Source organism: Pteronotus mesoamericanus, unplaced genomic scaffold (genome assembly GCF_021234165.1).
Source record: "Pteronotus mesoamericanus isolate MK-2021 breed Mesoamerican mustached bat unplaced genomic scaffold, CSHL_Meso_final contig_46, whole genome shotgun sequence".
Classification (NCBI taxonomy): domain Eukaryota; kingdom Metazoa; phylum Chordata; class Mammalia; order Chiroptera; family Mormoopidae; genus Pteronotus; species Pteronotus mesoamericanus.
The window spans coordinates 871892-892835 of NW_026555170.1; the positions used below are offsets into that span (position 1 = coordinate 871892).

The window sequence follows — 20944 nt, forward strand, 5'->3', positions numbered from 1 at the left end:
TAAGAGAGTATGAGCTGGAATTTCGGAGGATCACTATTACTAGAATTCTGACGTCTGGTTCTAGCAAAATAATTTATATATATATATATGTATATACATATATATATGCAATACAGATGCAATATCACTCTAGTAAGAATTCAAAAGAGGATTCTTCTCTTATAGCTCCTCCTAAGATTTACCTATCCTATGCCTATTTATCTGTTTCATGCATCTAGGTTATTTGTGTCTTTGGGAAGCGGTGCTGGTTCAACTGGCTTAGCGTCACATCACCTGTTCTTCATTTATAAAAATAAGGGTAATAACATCTAAGCTCATGGCACAGTTATAGTTGTGGCCCGAATGAAGTAATGTAATATATGAAGATTGTTAACCAGCTTGATACATACCGGATTACCCATAAATGATGGAGATTTTTTCCCCCTCTGCCCTAAGTAGTTGAGAAATTGACAAGCCCAACACTGCAGGATATTTTTGTATGAGGGGTTGCTACAGTGTGAACGTAGGATACAACAAACTCTCCTTTGGAAAGGGCACCACGCTTCTCGTCTCTCCAGGTAAATGGAAACCCCCTCCCACCCGAGTGTTCCTCTTCTGTGATTTAAGACATCTCCATGTTCTTACTGTGTTTTCCCCTTATGGATGCATCATCCTTGTTTCATCAGTTGACCTATATAAATTTAAGGGTGAGGCTTCATGGAGGGCTTCATTAAATGAAACTAGCTAGCAGAAAATTTGGGAATAACAGTAACTAACTAACTAGAAGAGTTACTAACTAGTAACTCACTAGAAAACTAACTCACTGGCTCCGAATGGACGAGAGACTAACATCCCACATGATTATGACAGACTGGTTTTTCCAGAAATAGCCTGGCTTCCTGCGGAAAGCCCGGACTGCAGTCTCTCCCCAGGCAGCCCTCCCATTCCTTTTACCCTCCATATCCCACATTTAGCTGTGGTATCGCGGACAGTCCATGACATATGCAGCTACAGGAATCTTTCATTACTTGGAAGATCTACCTATTAAAACTGAAAATTCCTTGAAAACAGAGACTCTTCGCATATCTTCTCAAGTGTCTAATATGGTGCTTTTACAAAGTAGGTGCTTGATTAAATAATGCCTGTTCGGTCGAAATCCAACACCCAAAGAAATCAAGCTTCCAAACAAAGGGGGGAAGAAGATAAAGTAAATGCCACAGTACATTCAGTGTGTGGTCGAGAGGGAAAAGCACTAGACTGAGAATCAACTCGACCCCTGTTTTGGTCTCTGCTGCCCGCTGGCAGGGCTCCTAGGGCAGATCTCTTGCCTCCGGGCCTCGGTTTTCTCACCTGTAAATTGGGAAGGAGATCTGGAGGACCTGTCTGGTCTCCTAGCACCAAGAGCCTAAAATTTATTCCATTTGGGGTCCTGGGGAGAGCTATTTTCTCATATGAATAAATCAAATCCCTATATTTAATCTTGAGTGTTTTCTAACTCATTAGGTAAATCGGGAAAAGAGGGGAAGGGACAGGAGGGAGTTTATTAGGAGGCCCCAGGCACTGTGGGACTCATGGGAGGGGCAAACAAGCCCACCTTCGGGGCAGGCGCCCGGCTAGAAGGGGGACTGAGTAAGTGTGCGACTCTGCGGCTACAAAATGCATTCTGGTCATGATGAATGGGAGAAAAGGAGATTTTGGTTTTGTCATTTGTACATTATTTGTAATTAACTATAATCTAGTTTTGAAGTGTTAAGAGTTGTAGTACCCAGATAAATTAGTGAAAGCATTCAAATACTATATGAGTACATTTTCTTTGGGGTGCAAGTTAGCAAACAATTAAGTTTTGTTTTGTTTTTTCCCCATGGTATGAGGCTGACAGAGCTCCATCGAATACTGGAGCTTTTAGCACTAGAATTGAGCTAAATGGAGCCTGATAGAGGAAAAAAGCTAGAAGAGCAGGAAATTGCCTGGCCATGATCTAATAGACCCTCCCTACCTCCACTGCCATTGATTCAGAGACACATCGTGGGGAGAATATTCAAGGTCGTTTGATCCGGGCCCCAAATGAGCCCTACCCGGTTCACTTTAGAGACTGTGTCCCTTTACCCAAAACGCAGTTCAAGAAGAGGCCGTGAAGTGCAGAGAAAGGAGCCCAGGGCTCCCAGGTTCTGCGTAGTCCTAGATTTGATTTGGTCCCAACTGGCAATGTGACACTGAGCCAGACGTTGCCCTGCTCTGTGCCTCATACTCTTCCGGTGCGAGATGAGAAGGTCAAAGCACTCAAAATCTGTGCTGCTGGGATCACCCTCCTGTACCACCTAGAGTTTATGACTCAAGGGTATGGATTCTCATGGCCAGCCCACAAACAAATTCTATACCTATAAGGAAATAACCTTGTTAGTCAGTAATCCCACTTAACAGAAATGATAAACATATGCGTAACATATGGCATTGTTTGTCCTTAAACGACTCTCTGGGGCAGGGGGCAGTATCCCTATTTAACAGAAGAGAAAAACTGAGGCTCAGGAAATAATTGTCCAAGATCCAAGGATTAGTACGTGGCTAGGTCTGGATTCGAACCAGTGTCTGCTTGCCAGATCTCAAAGCCTCTTTCTTTCCATTATGTTATGTCACAGACCCTATGCCAGGGCTTATTTAGAAATGAAAGATGACACCAGTCACTGTGAGGAAGGAAATACATGGAATTTACCTTTTGTATTCTTAAATATTGCTATGACTCAGAGACGAAGCTTTGGGAAATCTTGACTTGAATGCCACTAAAGTCCAGAGGATTCTCTTTCCCTTTTAATGAAGAAACAAGAAGTCCAGGCACTACTGGGAGCATCTTCCCCAATGGAGAAAAGACAGAGAGGAGCTGGCAGCAGCTACCCCCTTGTTCTGACTTTCCCTTTCCCTCATTATTTCTTATAGTTTCCCCAGGTGGACCAGTTACCCATGTGACTGGTCTGCAAGTGCCTGACTCCTTTGTGAGTTATAAAAAAATGCAACATTGAGGGGCACTTTGGACACTGGGAGATCACAAAATTTTAGCCCTGAAAGGGAGCTTAGAAATCATCTTATTCAGACCTCTTTATTTTTCTAAGGAGAAAATTATGCCCCAGACAGGTTGCTTGAATTGTCCAATATCCTAAAGGCAGTGGGAACCAGGGCTGGGGGCTGGGACCGAAACCTGGGGATCCTGGTCCCTGGACCTCACAGAGCAGTGACTACTGTTGGGTGAACTAACCATCCAGTAGTAGGAAGTGTGAGACATGTTCAAGAACAGGTGAGAAAAACCAAATGGGTCTTATTAGGAGAACAAAAACAAGTGTTCTTATTATTAGCAGCCACCCATATGCTCCCTGGGCCCGATCCCCAGCTGTCATATAAAAATGGAAGGAGAAGGAAATGGCCCATTTTGTCACAGGACAAACCACTGTGAGAAATACTGGAGGCCTCAAAGTTTTCTTTGGGACAGGAACAAGACTATTTGTTAAAGCAAGTAAGTTCCACAAATAACCTAATTTGTATTAGAGTGAGGGACATCTGTCTTCACTTATTTTTCCTCCATGGTTTTGTCTGTTATTTGATTAAGGAGTTAAGTTGGCTGTGATGGCGCTGCATTATATAGCATCCATGAGCATCCCTCATGCAGGGAACATGTACTGAACACTTAGTAACTGTGGATGGATAAAACTCCCCTAGGCCCTGTGTAGAGCTGCAACACTGTAATTATATGAATGACTTTTTAACCTGAATAGTTATGACTTTTTTTATATAATCCACTCTATACAAAGCAGGATCTCCTATTGGGTTCTGTCTTGTCTCTTGTCATCTTCCAATGGTCTCAGGAAAATGAAGGTTAAATAGTTCAATTGTATGCCTCCTTCCACTTGGGTACATGCACAGAGACACAGGAACCCGCTTAGTAACTACCTTGCATGTGACACAGGAATCCCAGGCTATGGCCCCATTACAGGGTACCATTCTGTAGAGAGGTATTTCAGAGTGTGAATACAGGACTTCAGACACCCGTATTTGGAGCGGGCACCCAACTTCTGATCATCCCAAGTAAGTCAGGTCTCCAGAAACGTGTTGTGTAGCTTCATCTCCAGTACTGGATTTACACTTTTATAGGTAGCATTTAGCATGGTCTAAATCAGAATATCATCGTCATTGTCATTACTACTACTATTTTGTTGTTATTGAACATCAATGCTGCTATCTTTGAATATATATTTTCTGCATTATTATTCTTTTTACCCCGTAAGGAAAATTGATGTCAAGATATCATAAGAAAAATATTGTGTTTACTTTGGAGTCTAAGACTTTCCTTGATCATTCAGTCTTCCCTGCTTTGCTGAGGTTCCATATGAACCTCACAGTGTTTTGGGTTTTATACCACCTCCTGATTATCTCTCTTATAAATGCTTCCTCAGCTTTTCTCTGCCTAAGCATTTAGATCTTGCAGCTCACATTTACTAAAGCATACTTAGCTTTTAACCTCTCCCAAAACGGGACTCCTTGTCCCAATAATTATGCACAGTAAAAGTCAGTTCAACTCATTAAATGATTACTAAGTATCATCTACAAGCCAGAGATCATAGTTGGTTTGAAAGAAAGAAAGAAAGAAAGAAAGAAAGAAAGAAAGAAAGAAAGAAAGAAGAAGAAAAGAGGGGGGAGAAAAAGGAAAGAAAGAAAGAAAGAAAGAAAGAAAGAAAGAAAGAAAGAAAGAAAGAAAGAAAGAAAGAAAGTTTAGATAATACCCTTGCTCTCAAGAACTTCCAGTTCTATCAGAGAAACAAAACAATGTACGTGTGAATGAGCTAAGATACTAAGATGCGTGCTGTGTTTGGTCCTGCACAGGCCCTGGGGCCTGGCAGGGAGCCCTACGGGGCCGGGGAGGTTGGGGGGGGGGGGCGGCGCGGGGGTGGACAGGACAGCAGTGACAGCACACAGTCCACATTCTTGGGCAGAGAGCAAGCACGACCTGCACCTCCGCCCCCACCCCACCCTCTGCTGCCGTGCACTTCTGGAAAAGGCGTTAAGTCTGTTATACGCTAAGATGGTTGACTTTCTTGAGGACTACAGCCCCCTTTTTACAGGAAGCAACCTTGAGCGAGGTGAGAATAGAAACAGGAGTGAGTCACCAGGGCTGGACTCTTGCTCAGCCCGAGAGGACACAGTGACTGAGTCACAACCGGGGCTCGGGGCCATCTGCCGCCTGCGCCCCAGCACGGCATGCTGGAAATGCTCTTTCTCCTACTCTTTCTGGGAAAGGGAAAAGTACATTTTTGCATGAATCCCCAAGAAAATGATGTCTTCTTGTCAGGCGTGGCAGTTGGGGTGGGAAAATGCCCGCCTGCTGCCTGGTATCTTTAGATTCATTCACACCCACCTGGCCTCTGTGGGAGGCAGGCTCTTCAGTTTTGTAGAGGGTCTGATCGACCTGGAGGAGAAATAGCCAGGGGCTGTGTTTGTTGATAGCCGGTAATGAGGAAAATGGAGGCGTCTGTCCTCCTTTAAAGGGTGGGGAAAACCAGGACCTTTTTGTAATGCAGTTACCAAGAGTGTGAGTCTATGGAACCAACACAGTCACTTTTGGAAAGGGAACCCAAGTGGTGGTCACACCAAGTAAGTGAGCTCAGGTGCTTCTTTAAAAATGACCCCCCTCTCTACCCCACCCTCTCCTGTTCCTACCCCGGTGCTAGACAACTCATTTCCACGGGAGTGGGGAGAACACGCCATTCATTACTGCCACACCTAGGGTCCTTAGATGGTCGCTGTCCCAAACCTTTGCCTGCCTCTTGTTCCCTTTACCCTCCCCTCATCTCAGCGTCCCTACTGACCACACTCTGTGAAAAGCTGCCCCTGCTCTTCCCGGAGGCTGCGTTTCAAACAGAACGAGGGACTACAGAAGTGAGAGCTGGAAGGGACCTGGGGGACATGTCACTCAGGTTGTAGAGAGAGCCAGAGTCCCAGGGTCTGATCATTGTCCGAGGCCAGGCTGGGCAGGCAGCGCGGGGCCACGTCAGGGCCCCAGGCCCTCACCCGCTCTCCTGAGCTGGGCGGAGCCTCACAGCTCTCTGCCAGCCCGGCCCTCGAGCCCAGAGGGCAGTCAGGGAACGGAGGGCTGAGTTTCCACCTCAGCTCAGGATCAGGATCGCGGGCCGGGCGGCCCCTGACTTGTATGAGCTTTCCTGTCTCTGATGTGGAGCATGATCTCAGTTTCCTCCCATCTTTCTAAAATGTTATGGAAATTGTTGTGACTTTATTTCTGTCCTCGGCTTTCATAAAAGCAAGGCCTTGTTTGAATGAAGGTCATTAGAAATAAAGGAATCAAAGAGCTTTGGGTGCCTTGGCCTATCGCTTGGTGGTGAAGAGGGAAGGGTGAGCACACCGAACACAGAGAGGGCCTGAATCCTGTGCGGAGTCCAGCCCCGGCACAGGAACATGCAGGGATTGTTAACCCCCTGAGCCTCACTCAGGAAGAAAGCTGGGAAAGGGAAGCTTAAAAGAACGAAGGAAAGGGAAAGATGGGAACAGGAGAGCTTCAAGGAAGGGCAGTCAGAACACCGTCAGCGCAATATCGTATCAAACCTCTTTTGCCCTCCATCCTCCAAGGACTTTCCGGAGCCCCTTGTGTCTGACACCAGAGCAGCAGTCAGGCTCTTAATGTTGCCCCAGGCAGGCAGGATGGTGGTGGCGGTCTTGGGGAGGTGCTGCCCCGCTTCTCTGCTGACAGGAGTGTGAGTTTTCTCCCAGGGACAGGGGCTGAGGGGCTCTCTAGCCCCCAACCCCGGGCTCCCATTGCTGTTCTGAGGCCAAGGCTGAGGGGCTCAAAGACAACAGTGGGAGATGCCCTGCTACTCTGGGAGCATCAGCCAGTGTTTCCTGGAATCGTTGCCCTAACCCCACTGGGGCAATCAGTAGAGTGGGGTCACCTGAGATGAGTTTTAGCAAAGGCTTGCCCTGCTGTGTGTATCAGGAGGAAGCTACAGACCTACGTTTGGAAGAGGGACCAGACTTATTGTTCATCCATGTGAGTGTTACGGAAGTGATCAAGGGAAATTTTGTAGACAAAAATATATTTGGAGGGGATATTGCAATAATAAGAGCCTGTGATATGGTCTGCTCATTGTTAAAGGAGTCCTTCGTTGTCTGGGAGTAACTGATCAGTGTGTGTGTCAGGTTTAATGAAATGATTGAGGCTGTTTTGGACAAGCGTTTTGCACAAAAATGCCCAAGTTTGGAGAAAAAAGATGTCATTCTTGTTTAGGTTGCTAAAGCAGAACTTTCTTCTTGGCAGCCAAGGGTCCATCCTGTCTCTCAAGCCTATGGCTGAGGCTCTCTCTTAGCGCATTCTCTTGGATCTCTGAGATATTTGTCCGGCATGACACCGTCCCAGCCAGAGAGCTGAGGCACCCAGGGGTGCCAGAGTGGATGGTGGGGCAGGAACATATCTCTGGCTGCAAGAAGCTGCTTCCTTTTCCCTCAGTGTAAAGTGTTGCTGGAATCATTGTCTTATTAGGTACTATTTACTGAATGCCTAACATGTGCCAGTGACTGTACTCTGTCCCTCATATAACTCTTTTTTATATAGTGCTCATGCCCATCCTAATGTGGGGTAGCTATTATTCTTCCCATTTTACAGGAGAGGAAACAGATGTTTGGGGCAAGTAACTTGCCCAAGATCACACAATGCTAATCCAATCACACAATGCTAATCTATTTGGCTCTATTGTATTGTTAACCATGCCACGGCATTGCTAGCACCAGGCCTCCTGCACTCTGTGAAGGGAGACCTCAGACCTCGAAGGCCGCCTGTTTGGTCCTTGGTTAACCCACCCTGAGCCCTCTTTCCATAGTGGCATGGCAGCCTTGGTATGGGACTCAGCATGTTGGAAGAGATAGTAAAGTTATTGAACTGGGCAAGCAGGGCGCAGGTATGGCAGGGAGGGAAGTAGAAACCTAAGGGGGCTGCTTCCTGGGCATAAAGTGACACAGAGAGAGAAATTTATCATCAAAACCGTGGAATGAGCTGTTTAAAAACCTCTGTTCCCAAGCGTGAAGGCTGTAAATGTGGGAGAGGGCCAGGCAGCGGCCCTGGGGAGCCAGAGGGCAGGTATTTGTACTGCATTGTACCAGGGTGTAGACACAGGTGGCAGAACACTGACTTTTGGGAGCGGAACAAGACTCCATGTGCATCCAAGTAAGTGCCTGACCTTAGACTTACCAAAGACGCAGAAAGTGTCTGCTTTACTTCTTATATGATGAATCTGCACTTCCTGAACTAATTTCTCATGTTCCCTTATGAGGCTTCAATGTTTTGAAATTTGAATTCCCAGCCACTGGCTCAGTAGTGGTTTATATTCTAACAGTAGTAATTGCCAGTGGGAATTGGCCTTTTCATCATTACAGAGACAGACTCTTTTGCTGTTTTTAGGTCCCTCTGAAACAAAAGATCTTTATCAGAAAAGACACTGTGACTGATTATGCCCAAAAATTTATTTTTGTTACCATCTAGCCTTCATGGAAGGTGATAAATTAAACTTCCCAAAGACCCTGGGCTTTGGACACATTCTTACAAAACTCCACATCTAATGAGGTAGAGGAAAAGAACTTAATGCTTGAAAAATGCAACAAAAACAATAAAAAGTTTAGAAAGTGAAATCGTAACCATTTAAAAGAGAAGTGAAATAGTCCTTGTAAAAAGAAGATAAAGAGTAAGACTGCATTAAAATAAATTTAAATGTTTAGAGGGCTTTTTTTATTCAATGAATAGTTACTAAGCAACTAGTAAACTCTAAGCACTATGCTCCCTGTGAGGAAGGAAGGGAGGGAGGGAGGAAGGAAAGCACAGAGTCTCTGCCTCGCAGGGTCTCACCGTGGGTAAACATTTGTACAAAGAGATGATTATGCCCAACGTCTCCGTGTTGCAGAGGAGGCACAGACACGTCCCAATGAGAGCGGAAAGGAAGGGGCCCGGCCTCCTGTCCTCGGTGCCTGGTGCAGTATCCACCCGGCATCGCACCGCACGCCCCGCGAGGCCAGCGTCCTCTCCCCTCCATCCTCACCCCTCCGCGGCCTAGCCCAGCACCTGGCACAAAGGTGCCACTAAACAAACGATCGTTGAAAAACGCTTTCCGGTGAGGGAAGTCAGGGAAGGTTTGAGTGGAAGTGTAGTAAGTGTTGACCGCAGTGGTTTAGACTGTAGCAAGTATTCTCCAACGGAGTTGTTAGACTTCAAAACAAGGGGAGTGCAGAATCCATCCAAATGTTCACGGGTGAGGAAAACAGCCCATCTCTCCAGGGGGATGTCCTCCATATTTATCTGTGCATTTGTGTGTTTCAATAAGGCCTCTTTGCTGCCATGCGTTGTTCAGGATGCATTTAGAAAGCCTGGAACCCCTATTTCCCAAGAGCCAGACTTCAGAGGCATAACTCCAATACCTGCGATAGGGAAGCAGTACAAATGGGTTTGGGCAGCAAAAAGAAAATAGGTCTGATGATAACTAGATGAAATCTACACCATTTGAAACACCACCCAGGAAACTTTTCTCCTTTAGGACCAGTACCTTCTTTGAAGTACACAGCTCTAAGGTGGGTAGGGAGGTATGTGGAAGGAAGGCTGTTAAATTCACATGTGGGAAAGGCTTTAAAGTTGCCGTTGTTTCTAATAGGCCAACCCTGCCAAGCGTTGGAGCGCTGCAGGTCCTGCACATTGCCTACATCTGTATATCTGCCCTCAAGCCGTGGCAGGAGAACCTGCTACACAGATGACCAGCCATTGCCCAAATACAATGATGCTGTGTCATAATGATTACAAAGAAATAGTCTGCATCAGTAAGACCGCTAATTGTGTCCACAGGACTAGGTTAGACAAACAGATCAGAGCACAGCAAACTTAAGGGTAAAATTAGGCTAAAATTTAGGATGGAATTTTAAATACTTGGAACTAAAGAAAGGACTTCCAAGGAATATATTTTTAAATATTCCACAGGTGTTAATCAGTGCTTTCAAAAAAATTATTGGATCAAATAAGTTTGAGAAGCTCTGGATTTCTTTACCAGCAGGATTTCTTGGAGCCTTTAAAATGATAATACATAGTGTCAGTCTTCAAGACTGAAATATAGTACCCGGAATTTTCCAAACTTATTTGGGCTTAGAACTTTTCTGCCGAGAAATTTAGAAGAACTAGGGTTCTGTGAAATCCTCACTGAGAAGTATTTGCCTGAACCACTCTCAAACTTTGGAGATGTTTTCTCCCCACGTGGATATCAACCTGAGTCTTAGAAACCTCCAGACAAAGAGATTCTCGAGCCCCATATATAACTTTCTCCAGATTTTCACAGCCTTCATAGTTAAGAAGTCCTCTTGTGCATTTATGTGAATGTTCCTATGGCAACTTTGGTCTGTCTTTCTCTGCCCTCCAGGGACCACTTTCTAAAAGAAGTCCCTTTCATAGGCCTCCATTCCACAATTAAGCCCTGCCCTAGATTTTCCATCTTTTCCAGTGCTATGAATTTTCCCTCAAGATTCATTTCCAGTATTAAACCCTGGCTCATCTCCAGACGCTTCCAATTTTCCTTCTTCACATACAGCTGTGGGACCCAGAATGTGCATCCACCACCCCCCCGCCCCGACCAAGGGCTGGGCCAGCTCAGGCTGGCTACGAGGGAAAGGCTGTGGGGTGATTACAAAGGAAGCTGGGGAATTAGGACTCGGGGAGCCAGACCTCTCTGGTGTCAGAGAAAGGGTGAGGTGGAGGAGGCTGTAACACAGGGGCAGGAGACGCTGCCGCCCCAGGAAGGCAGACCCCGCCAGCTTAGGGTTCTTGTAAAGCACCCCCCTGTTGTGTGCTATCTGGTGGCTACAGTAAGCTGATCTTTGGATCCGGGACCAGGCTGGCTGTGCACCCATGTGAGTAAGACCCTGTGAATGACCAGGGCAAAGGTAACTGCCGACTTGTCTATGGGAAAACAGACAGTGATTTATGGCACAGTCGAGGATACGTGGAACATTTTGTTTTCCATTTCGATAAGCTCTTGGTGACTTAAAATGTTCCGTTTCTCATATTAAAGACAGACGTGCCAAGCCCCAGTAATGAAAATCTGAGCAGAATAATGTATGAACGCATAAAAAGAGTTCCAGATACTGGTGCTTTCAAGCAAAGCCAGTAACATCAGCACCAGATAATCTAAACATTCAGGAAATTAGCTAAGTGTCCTTGGGGGGCAAAAGATGAGTGAATGACAAACACAAATTCTCTTTTACTGCAGCCGGTAGCTAAACCTCTTGGTTTGGCTAATGAGCATGGTTCGGGGTGGCTGCTCACAGGAGCTTCCTCTCTGGAATCAAGCAGAGCTTTGAACCTCGCTCAGGATAAAAGGGACTCCGACCCCTACTTAAACGTCAGGTATACCACATGAAGTAAAGCAAGGAGGCGAGATGGTGGGAGTTCACAGCACAGCTTGGGAAGCTGGGAGACCTGGGGAAAATTCTGACTCACCCTGTCCAGCTAATAGTCTCCACTTTCTCAAGAGCAAAATGACAACAACCACATCATAATAACATGAGACAATGCCTGCTATATAGCAAGTAATCAGTAAATGGTAGCTTTCCCAAATTATAATTATTCTTATCATTGAGATTTTGCTGTACTAAAGATTGCATTATAATAAAGGGAAAAGGGAACGGCTTTCCTGGGAAACAAGAGGGCTAAGAAACAAAGACCCAGGGAGACTTTTAGGAGGGTGCTCTCAGATCTGGCGGGGGGCGGGGGGGCGTCCAGCACATTAGCATCAGGAAGGTTATTGCAAAGACCTTACTTGTAGTGGGGATATGGCAGTGCTAACACGCTCGTCTTTGGAGCAGGGACCAGAGTGAGCGTCCAGCCAAGTAAGTAGAATAGGGCAAGGGTGGACATTGACAACTAATTCTTCTTTGTCCAAGATTCTGAGTTGAGCCCAGGTATTTCCTTCTGTAAAGTGCCAAACAGTTCTTCCCAATCCTCCCTCAAATGTCTTCCCATCTAGCAATCAATGCCCCAGGAACAGCCTTGGTCTGGGACCTTAAGAATCATGAGGCAGGTGATGAGCAAGTAGTTGTGGAGCTTCCCCAAGAGGATCCCCGATACCGCTGCCCTGAGCAGGGGTTTCTGCTCTTGCTAGACTCTTGGTTTGCTGAAATTACAACCTCCAACCCAGGGCACTACTGCAGGATGAGGCAGGAGGAGAAGGATCATCCAGACCAGGGACAAAAATCTCAACGCAAAAGAGCAGCAGGTCTGACTCAAAAGGGCGTGATTCCCCAGTCCCCTCCGGTAGGGAAATCAGCGCTTCTCCCGCTGAAGTAGGAGGTAGGACCAGTGAGTTTCTGTAATGGCGTCTCCTGCAGTGTGAACACCGGAGGAATGACTGGTAAACTCACATTTGGGAAAGGAACCCAAGTGTCCATAGCATCTGGTGAGTCACCCCGGATGGCACCATTTGCAGCCCTGTGGGCTGGTGTCACTAATCCTTCCCCCTGGGATATGGGTGATGACCATGGTGAGGCCAACTGTGGGCGTTACCACTAATTGCCTTACAGAGAGCGCTGCGAAGGGAGAAGGCATCATTATCACTCTTTACAGTCTGTGTTTCTCTAGGTTGAACACATTAAAATGTAACTCTAATGGTCCAATGGATATTTTTAAATGCCTTCCATGCGGCCATCACTCTACAAAATGTTAGACTGAGTATGAAGAAGTCTGAGATAGACTCCTGACCTGTCCCCAAACAGTATAAAAACTAGCAAAAGGGACAGAACTATTGTAAATTCAGCTACCTAAACACTATTTTAATATTAACCAATCGATGATGCCAAAAAGTGTACTAGAGTTTCAGAGGAATAGGGCCCTGGCTTTACAGCCCTGGCTATAAAGTTGACCCAGACAGAAAAGGTTTTATGCAGTAGAAAGTGCTCATTGAGCCTGAGAGATGGATAAGATCTTTATGAATAAAGAAATGAGAGGAAGGGGGGTTCCAGGAACAAAGAACAGCACGAAAGAAAACACGATCTTGAGACTAAACAAGGTACGTGCATTTAAGCCTAAGTAAACACATCTAATAATAAAGTTAGATGGAGAAAAAGGCAAGATGTCTTCTTAGACGATGAAGAAAAGGAGTCCTAGAGCCTTCAAGAGAATACAGACAGTCAAGGCCATGGCCAGCCACTGGGAAACTGGAAATCTACTTTAGAAATGCAGACAGGATGTGAAGGCGAGGGACAAGCTCTTTCCACGGCCAGCCCACGGCCTGGGGGCCTCCCCTGTCCTCCCCCAGTGGGCTGCAAGAGGAGTTACCCCCTTCCTCAGAGGAGGAGAAACCCAAGGGTTTCTGTAATGGGGACATTGGGAGTGGTATGACGGTGCTGCCTCCCAGTTGCAATTTGGCCAAGGTACCAGAGTTTCCATTATCCCCGGTAAGTCTTCTCAGGAAGTGTTCCTTGTTTCCTAATGCTCACCGGGGCCTCAGTGGGACTCGGAGTCCGTTTCCCTAACTCGCATTTCTGGGTTGCTCGCATCCAGCTACAAAGCACAGATCGGGTGGTGCAGGAGCTTTCAATCCCCGCCGCACCCCTGGGGATCCGAAGCGCTCAAGCTTTCGGGCACGTGCTTCTGTGGTTCATTTTGTATTAAAATGAAAGATCAGGATCTAGAATAGCTGAACTTCCACACTGAAAGTTGATCCAGTCTCACTAAAGCTACCTTTGGAGGTATCATCCATGGCGAGACATGTTTGTCTTGCTAGGTTGAACAGGATGCCTCTGCCCACAAGGGAGACAGGCGCCTACAGCCCTCCAGATTAAGACGGGCTCATTTCTTATTTTCAGACTAAAATATTAAGGTTGCACCATAGGTAATGTGTGGGCAATAGTAAAATGGGGCTAAAAATTCAAGTTTAGGGATGAGTACCCACCTTGACTAAAAAGCAGAAATTTTGCAAACCTTGTGGTCACTGGCCCGTGTATTTATTCAACAATTGTTTCTTGTGCACCCCCGTGGGTGGCGGATACGAGGGAAGGCAGCAAACCAGAAACGGACCTTTGCTGTCTCGGAGCCGGCATCCTGGGGAGCCAGTCTGAAGGGCTTGGTGCAGCTCTACTCTTAGAGGGCATATACAGGACTCGAGAAAGGAAATTCTTGATCATGGCAGACCCTGAATCTCATGCCGGGAAGCTGGGCCGTTATTCTGCAGGCACTAGGGAGTCCCTGAATTATTTAGAACAGAAAGTGACCCAATCAGCTCCATGTTTTAGGCAAGTGTGAATACTTTGGAAGATGAGCTCAAAGAAGAGACTGAGGGGGGCGGGGAAAGCGGGGAGGATGAGCACGAGAGGAAATTGGAAGTAGGGAAGCCGGACAGGAGAAACAACAGCAAAACTGAGGATAGGAAAACCCAACGGATATCAGCTGGAAAAAACAGGATGTGAAAAACGCTGAAAATCACATCAATTCTTCTGACATCATTTATTGGTATTTTATTTTGATCTTTCATCAGCAAAGCTGAGCTGTTGGTCTGCCCCTGGTAGTCACCCCTCCCAAACTTCAAGATGGCTTTAAGGCTCACACTCAGCGCCTATTGTCTTTCCTCAAAGGCCCATGTTCTGGGGCGTTGCTCTCTCCAGACCAACGCTACCCAACAGAACTTTCTGGGCAGAACTTTCTGTCATGGCTAGTGACAACGTCCTAGCAATCTGTATTATCGGACACAGCAGCCAGTGCCACATGGGGCTATTGACCTCTTAAAATGAAGTTCTAGTTTTTCATTGAATTTTTAAGTTTATTTAATTTTGGTGAACTTAAATTTAAATAGCCACATGTAGCTAAAGGCTACTGTATTGGACAGTGTGGTCTTGACCTTCTCCTGCCTGATACCCATTGGCTCTAGGACTTAAGTGAGTGTTCAGCCAGGACTCAAAGTTGGACATCTGGCCCCCACAGCCATCCCCACTCCCCGTAAGGCCAAACTGCATCTGGCGGCACCTGGTCCCCTCCCCTCTTTTTGAGGCCGCATTCTCTCAGCATCTCCCCACCTTCCCACGTCCCACTTCCAGTCCCTCCCATGACTCCCACTGATGACTGAAAAATCCACTGGGGTGTGTTGGTGGTGCTGACGGCTTCCCATCTCTCCCCTCCCCGTAGAAGACTTATGTCATAGGGCCTTACCCCACAGTGATGCCAGGCCCCATGGTATGTGGAAACTGGAGAGGAGCCGGCAGAATTTTGAGGGGGGCAAAGACTTGGATGCCCCTTACATGCGACCAGGGACCCAGCCTGGCTCTGCTGCTCCAGAGGTCAGCCCACCGGCAGGCAGTTCTGCCTTGACTCAGCATCCCAAGGCCATGCCAAGGGCTCATTTCCCAAGTTTAGGGGCCCAGCTGGATGTCTGCACTGCCAAGGCCACCCTGGCTGGCTCAGCAAGTCGGGTGCCTCGCTAGTCTGAGGAGCCTTGTATGCACGGTGAGAAGCTGTGGGGGCTGAGAACCACAGGGGCAGGAAGCTGCAGTCCCAACCCTGCTGTAAACTCTCTGGGTGGCCTCAATGTGTTAATCCTCCCTGCAAACCTCTGCTTCTTCCTCCAAAGGCAGGAGGTCTGAAAGAATAAACAATGAGAGTTGTATTAAAAACACAAAACCCAAAGGCAATACTGAAAAATGATTCTCAGCACTGAGGAAAAGCCGTTAGCTTCCTGGGAGTGTGAAGAGTAGAAACCGTGTATTACTCAGTAGCACATTATGGTGGCCATCTTCTGGTAGCATCACCGGCTGCAATCACTTACATCTGTTCAATACTTCACAGTTTATTAAATATAATTTTATATGGAGAAAGTCTCATTTGTTTCTCAGAAAAGCCTGGTTAGGAAAGTGGATGAGGCAACACCGTCATTTCACAGATGAAATTCCTGAGATTTAAGGGGCGGTGTGACTTGCCCCTTGCGTCTGGGCCTGGTATCTAGTAAATGATCCCGCCAGGGCTTGGACAGAGGTGTTCCGATTTATAGTCCACAACTGTTGCGGATGCGAGAAATCTGGTGGTGTGACCCGTCTTCGGAGTTAATTCCAGCCTCTCATAAGCCTCCCGGTCCCGTCGATGCCCTAAGTGTGGGAGACCAACCCAGATCCCAAGACGTATGGTTTGCTTTGCTGGGCCTTTTTTCTATGCTTGGTTTGTCCTGCCAGAGCTATGTTGTTTACCAGGCCTGCTGGTTTTTGAAGTTCCTGCTGAGCAGAAGAATGAGCGGTATCATTACATGGGCCTTCATTTCTGGTTTCCTTGAATGGCAGGCAGAGCCTGGCAGACAGCATTCACGAAGAGCCTGGCCTCTTGGCCAGGGCTCATGGCTTGTGCCTGAGTCCCAGTCTGCTGCAAGCAGCCAGTTTCTAGAATGTTCTTTCCCATCTAAAGCCTGAGAGTGGGACTTGCCAGCCCCTCAGAGCTCTGCTCTTGCCCATCGCTGGCATCTGAACTCAGGCCTGGGTTGGGGCAAGGAGGGAAACAAACATCTCCTAACCCAGCTTCGTTTGGTCCACAGATATCAAGAATCCTGACCCTGCTGTGTACCAGCTGAGAAGCCCTAAATCCAGCAATACTTCCGTCTGCCTATTCACCGATTTTGATTCTCAAACGAATGTGTCCCAAGCCACAGGGTCCACAGTGTCCCACTCGGACAGCACAGTGCTGGACATGAAGCACATCAATTCCAAGAGCTACGGGACCCTGCTCTGGAGTGATGGCACTGATTTTGGATGTGAAGGCACCTTCAATGAGACCTTCTACTCCAGCTCAGGTGAGTGCAGCCTCAGTGCCTGTGCGAGCTGAGTGTCTTTGCTGCCAGAGGCCTGGTGTCAAAATGCTGCTGTGACTGGTGGCCTCGGCCTCATCCGTTGTCAGCAAAGACCCCTAACCCTCTGGTTACTGAGTGCCAGTGAGCCCCGTCCTGGCAGGCCCCGGGATGTTCTGGGCAGAAAGAGATGGGGAGAAGGTGGCGGGAGGGAGCACTGGCCCTCAGGCTCACCCACCCTGAATTCCCACCTCCCTGCCCCAGCTTGAGCCGCTTGCCCCTCACTGCTCTTCCAGGCCCCATTCTGATGCCCTCTTCCAAGTTCCCTCCCCCTATGTCCACCCTGCCCGCCCCCAGCTGTGGAGGCCTGAGTCAGGAGTTTAGTGAGAAAGAGGACGGACAGTAGGAAATGGGAGGGAAGAAGTAGGAAAGGGTCAGATCAAAGAGCCCCCCAGGTCTGAGAGAGCAGATACTATTCTAATTACAACAAGAAGCCACTGTCTGGCTTTAGCAGGGAAATGAGATCTAATTTACTTTTTTAAAAAAGTACTCTGCTGAGTGGAGATTGGACTACAGGAGCAAGAGTGGAAGCCGAAAGGAAGCAAATGCAGCCGAAAGACGGTGGGGGGCCAGGACAGGGTGGCAGCAGGGCAGTGGCGGGCCAGAGCTCACTGGGACCCAAAGGTGGAACCATGCGGGGAGGAGAAGGAAGGGAGGGGGTCCAAGGAGGTGCCTGGATTTTATGCCAGAGCAGCTGAGTCAATGAGTGTGAGGTGGAGAAAACCAGGGAACGCATTCAGGGTGCAGGGATGGAAAATGTGTGGACCACATGAAAGCATCTATACCCCTTATGGCACTTGTCACTGTGTATGTCATTTATTGCCTCTCCCGGACTGTAGCCAGGAAGGTGCCCAAGGGCAGCAGCTGGGTCTCATGGTACCTTATGGCCTTGTGTCATGTCATATAAACTCTGCACAACCAGTGTTTGTTAAGTGAGTGACATGGTGCCCAGAAGCCAAGGCGTTGGTCCTGCCAGGGCCAGTGGCTCTCCCCAGCGGGGGCCCATATGCGCCAAGTTCCCTGCAGACCTCTCCACAACGGAACGTGGGAAGGCCATAGACACTCACTTGCCCACCTCCTAGGAGGTCTGGTGTGGGAGAGTAGGCAAACTCTAGACTCTAAGAAAATTTCTTTTATTTCTCCTTTTAGAATTTTCCTGTGATGCCACGTCGGTAGAGAAAAGCTTTGAAACAGGTAAGAAAAGAGTCTATTCTGGCTTCGCACAGGTTTTGGGGAGCAGCATAAGCCACAGTAACCCTGCCTGGCTAGGGCAGGAAGGAGGGAACCTGTGGATCTAGGAATGAAGTTATGACGAATGGGAACAGCAGTTCAAGCCCTGGTCAAAGCTGCTGCGGTCATTCTTGAATCCCCAGGTTCCTCTGGGTCTCTCTTCATCTTCATGTCCATTCTGAGTACTGTGAGGATGAGTCTCTATTTTTCACAAGCAGTGGCTCACTCCTAGGCTTCTGCATTCCTTTCCATTCCTCCACTGTCAGAGAGCCAACAAGAGCTTCCAGGTGGCCCAGCTATGAAATGCCGAGGAGCTTACTAGCTTACAAGCTTAGGTACAGCCCTAAACTAACCAGATCACCCTGAGGACAGTTGTCCTCCACAGCCATGGGGTTTTGCCTTCTCTCAAGAAGAGCAGCAGAACTTGTGTAGGTGGTGATCTTATCTCTCCAGGATCCCCTCCACTCCTCACCACCTACCCTGGGCCCACATTCATTTCCACTTGAGCTGCGTTTGAGTCATCCCTCTTGCAGGTTCAGCCACTAGATTCTCATAAGGGTCCCAGACCCAAGGGATTGCAATAAGTTCTGAGCACCCACCTCATCTCCATCTGTTGAGGGGCTCAGAAATAAAATAAGGACTAAGCGCTATGGGTGTCTTCCTTTTGAAACGAAATACTGTGGATCCCGAGGAACGTACAACTATGTTTACAAGGGAATGTGCACAGAAGCTCAAAGGGAGAGGCGGGTCCAGGTGCTGGAGCCCACCCCACCCTGATTTCGGGAAAGCCTTCGTATGTCATAGGGCGCTGTGCAGGCCTCGCGTGTGCATGCTTATAACCGCTTTGGCCTCTTGATATTGTAGATATGAACCTAAACTTCCAAAACCTGTCCGTGATCGGGTTCCGCATCGTGCTCCTGAAGGTGGCCGGCTTTAACTTGCTCATGACGCTGCGGCTGTGGTCCAGCTGAGGTGAGCGGGCATCTCGGCCAGACAGGGGTGGCTGAGGGTCTTGGGGGTCCCCGAGCTCTGAAAGAAAATCTGCCCCCAGGGTCTTCTTTTTTTTTTAGGTGCTAAGTCTGGGCCCACCAAACTCCTCCGTTCTTTCCCATTATGAGTTCCCCTTCATAACAATGGCTTGGACACCACATAATACACTCCTTGGGTGACAATAGTCACATTTCTTGGGTCATGTCTCCTCTACAAAGTATAAACAATTGTTACTATCCTCATTTTGGAAATCAAGAAACTGAGGCTAAGTAACATCAAGAGCCACACACTAATGAGTGAAAAAAAAAAAAAAGAGAAATTCAGGATCCCGGCCCACACTTACACCTTCTACCATTCCTTCTATTGTATCCCTGTCACTGAAAAACCTAATGGAGCTCCCAGTGCCTTTCCTCTTGTCCTGGGCCTCCAATATACTGAGATGTCATACTCATTACACCCTAATCCTGGCTACAATCTCCACACCCATTGTCCCCAGTGTCCCTGACCATCTTGATGACAAGTCCATCTCCTTCCACCACCGTCCAAAAGAACTCCAGGGTCCATTTGCCCTACAAACTCTACTAGTAGAGGCACCTCCCTCACTTCTCTAACTTCCCTGGGTCTGCCTCCCCGGTGTCCAGCCTGACTTCTGTTCTTCCCCATCCCAGGTCACCAAGAATGTGAGAGCCCAATGCTCCTCGTGCCTCGCTCCTCACCGCCCGCCTCTCTCCCAGCAGAGAGACACGCACTCTTGGCCTCCAAGGAGGAGAAGTCTCCCTCCGCCTCTCTGGCCCCACTGGCAATGCCACCAACTGGATCCTACCAGATAGTTGTGATCAAGATGCTGATGAGCTGCCAAATGCTGCCGCCACTCCCTCCGTCCCCTCATTGCTGCTCGTCACGGCCGGACGCCGCTCCCTGGGAAGGCAGGGGCTGCTGCAGCCCCTCCTGGCTGTGGAGACACCCCCTCCGCTTCCGAAGCTGCCTCTGACATCTCACAGGGTGATGGGTCCCTGTGGGCTTCTCTCGAGTTCTAGTTCCTGGAGAATGTTGTGGGGAGCTTACATTTTTTTTTTATATTTTTAAAATAGTGTTTGTGAAGAAATACATATTGCCCTTTGCCCCAAGATGTGGGGGGAATTACCTCACCATCTCGGCCCTGCTGTGCTGTGTGTGTGAGCCACGTTGTGTATTCTGCTTCCCTGGCTTCATTAAAAGTGATCTGGAAGAGCAGAGACCGTGCTCCTGTTTGACTGGGTTTGGTTGGGGTCGCACTGGGCTTGCCGCTGATCACCAGCTGGGCAGGAGGGAACCTGGGCAGAAGGAAACCAAGACATTTGTCCACAATGACATTCAGGGAGTATAACTCAGCTAGCCGCTTATGTCAACCTCTTCCCGGAATAACCTCTAAAAAATTCCATTTGGAAGGCAGCGCTGGGGCCCAGGCAAACCCACTTAAAAGCTGGAGTCCCTGCTCTTCCGTTTCCGCACCGCTGGGCCACCGTGGCAGGAGGCCCATGTGCATGGGTGGTAGTGACCTGTAGCTGAAGTCTGGCAGACAGGGACCACACAGCAAGTATCCCCCAAATGCCACCCACTGTCTCCTGCCCCCTAGGAGTGTTGCCTTTGCCTTTCCTTTCAGACTGGATTCCCACAGAAATTGTACATTGCCCCACAAATTCATGGCTGGGGACCACCCGCTACTCCACCGCTTGGGTCCCAACCCAGTACCCAGCTCCTTGGGGTGCCCAGTCTACAGGTGGCTGGGGTGGGGCGGCGGGGAAGGAGGCTGTGACCCTAGCTAGAGTTTACACTCCCCCAATCCTGGATGAGAGGATAAGGAAAGGGGTGTTGAGCTC

The 20944-nt window shown here is 48.1% G+C and overlaps 1 protein-coding gene across 1 annotated transcript in view; it reads left to right on the forward strand.

The window, feature by feature from the left end:
- Nucleotides 1–20298, forward strand: part of LOC129074121 (T cell receptor alpha chain MC.7.G5-like) — a 261147-nt gene extending 240849 nt beyond the window's left edge. Inside the window, exons 5-8 of the mRNA XM_054577788.1 lie at nucleotides 16557–16811; nucleotides 18015–18059; nucleotides 18960–19067; nucleotides 19754–20298. Of these exons, the coding sequence (XP_054433763.1) occupies nucleotides 16557–16811; nucleotides 18015–18059; nucleotides 18960–19066 (407 nt within the window). The 3' untranslated portion in view covers nucleotide 19067; nucleotides 19754–20298. The remainder of the gene's footprint in view (nucleotides 1–16556; nucleotides 16812–18014; nucleotides 18060–18959; nucleotides 19068–19753) is intronic.
- The last annotated feature ends 646 nt before the right edge of the window (nucleotides 20299–20944 follow it).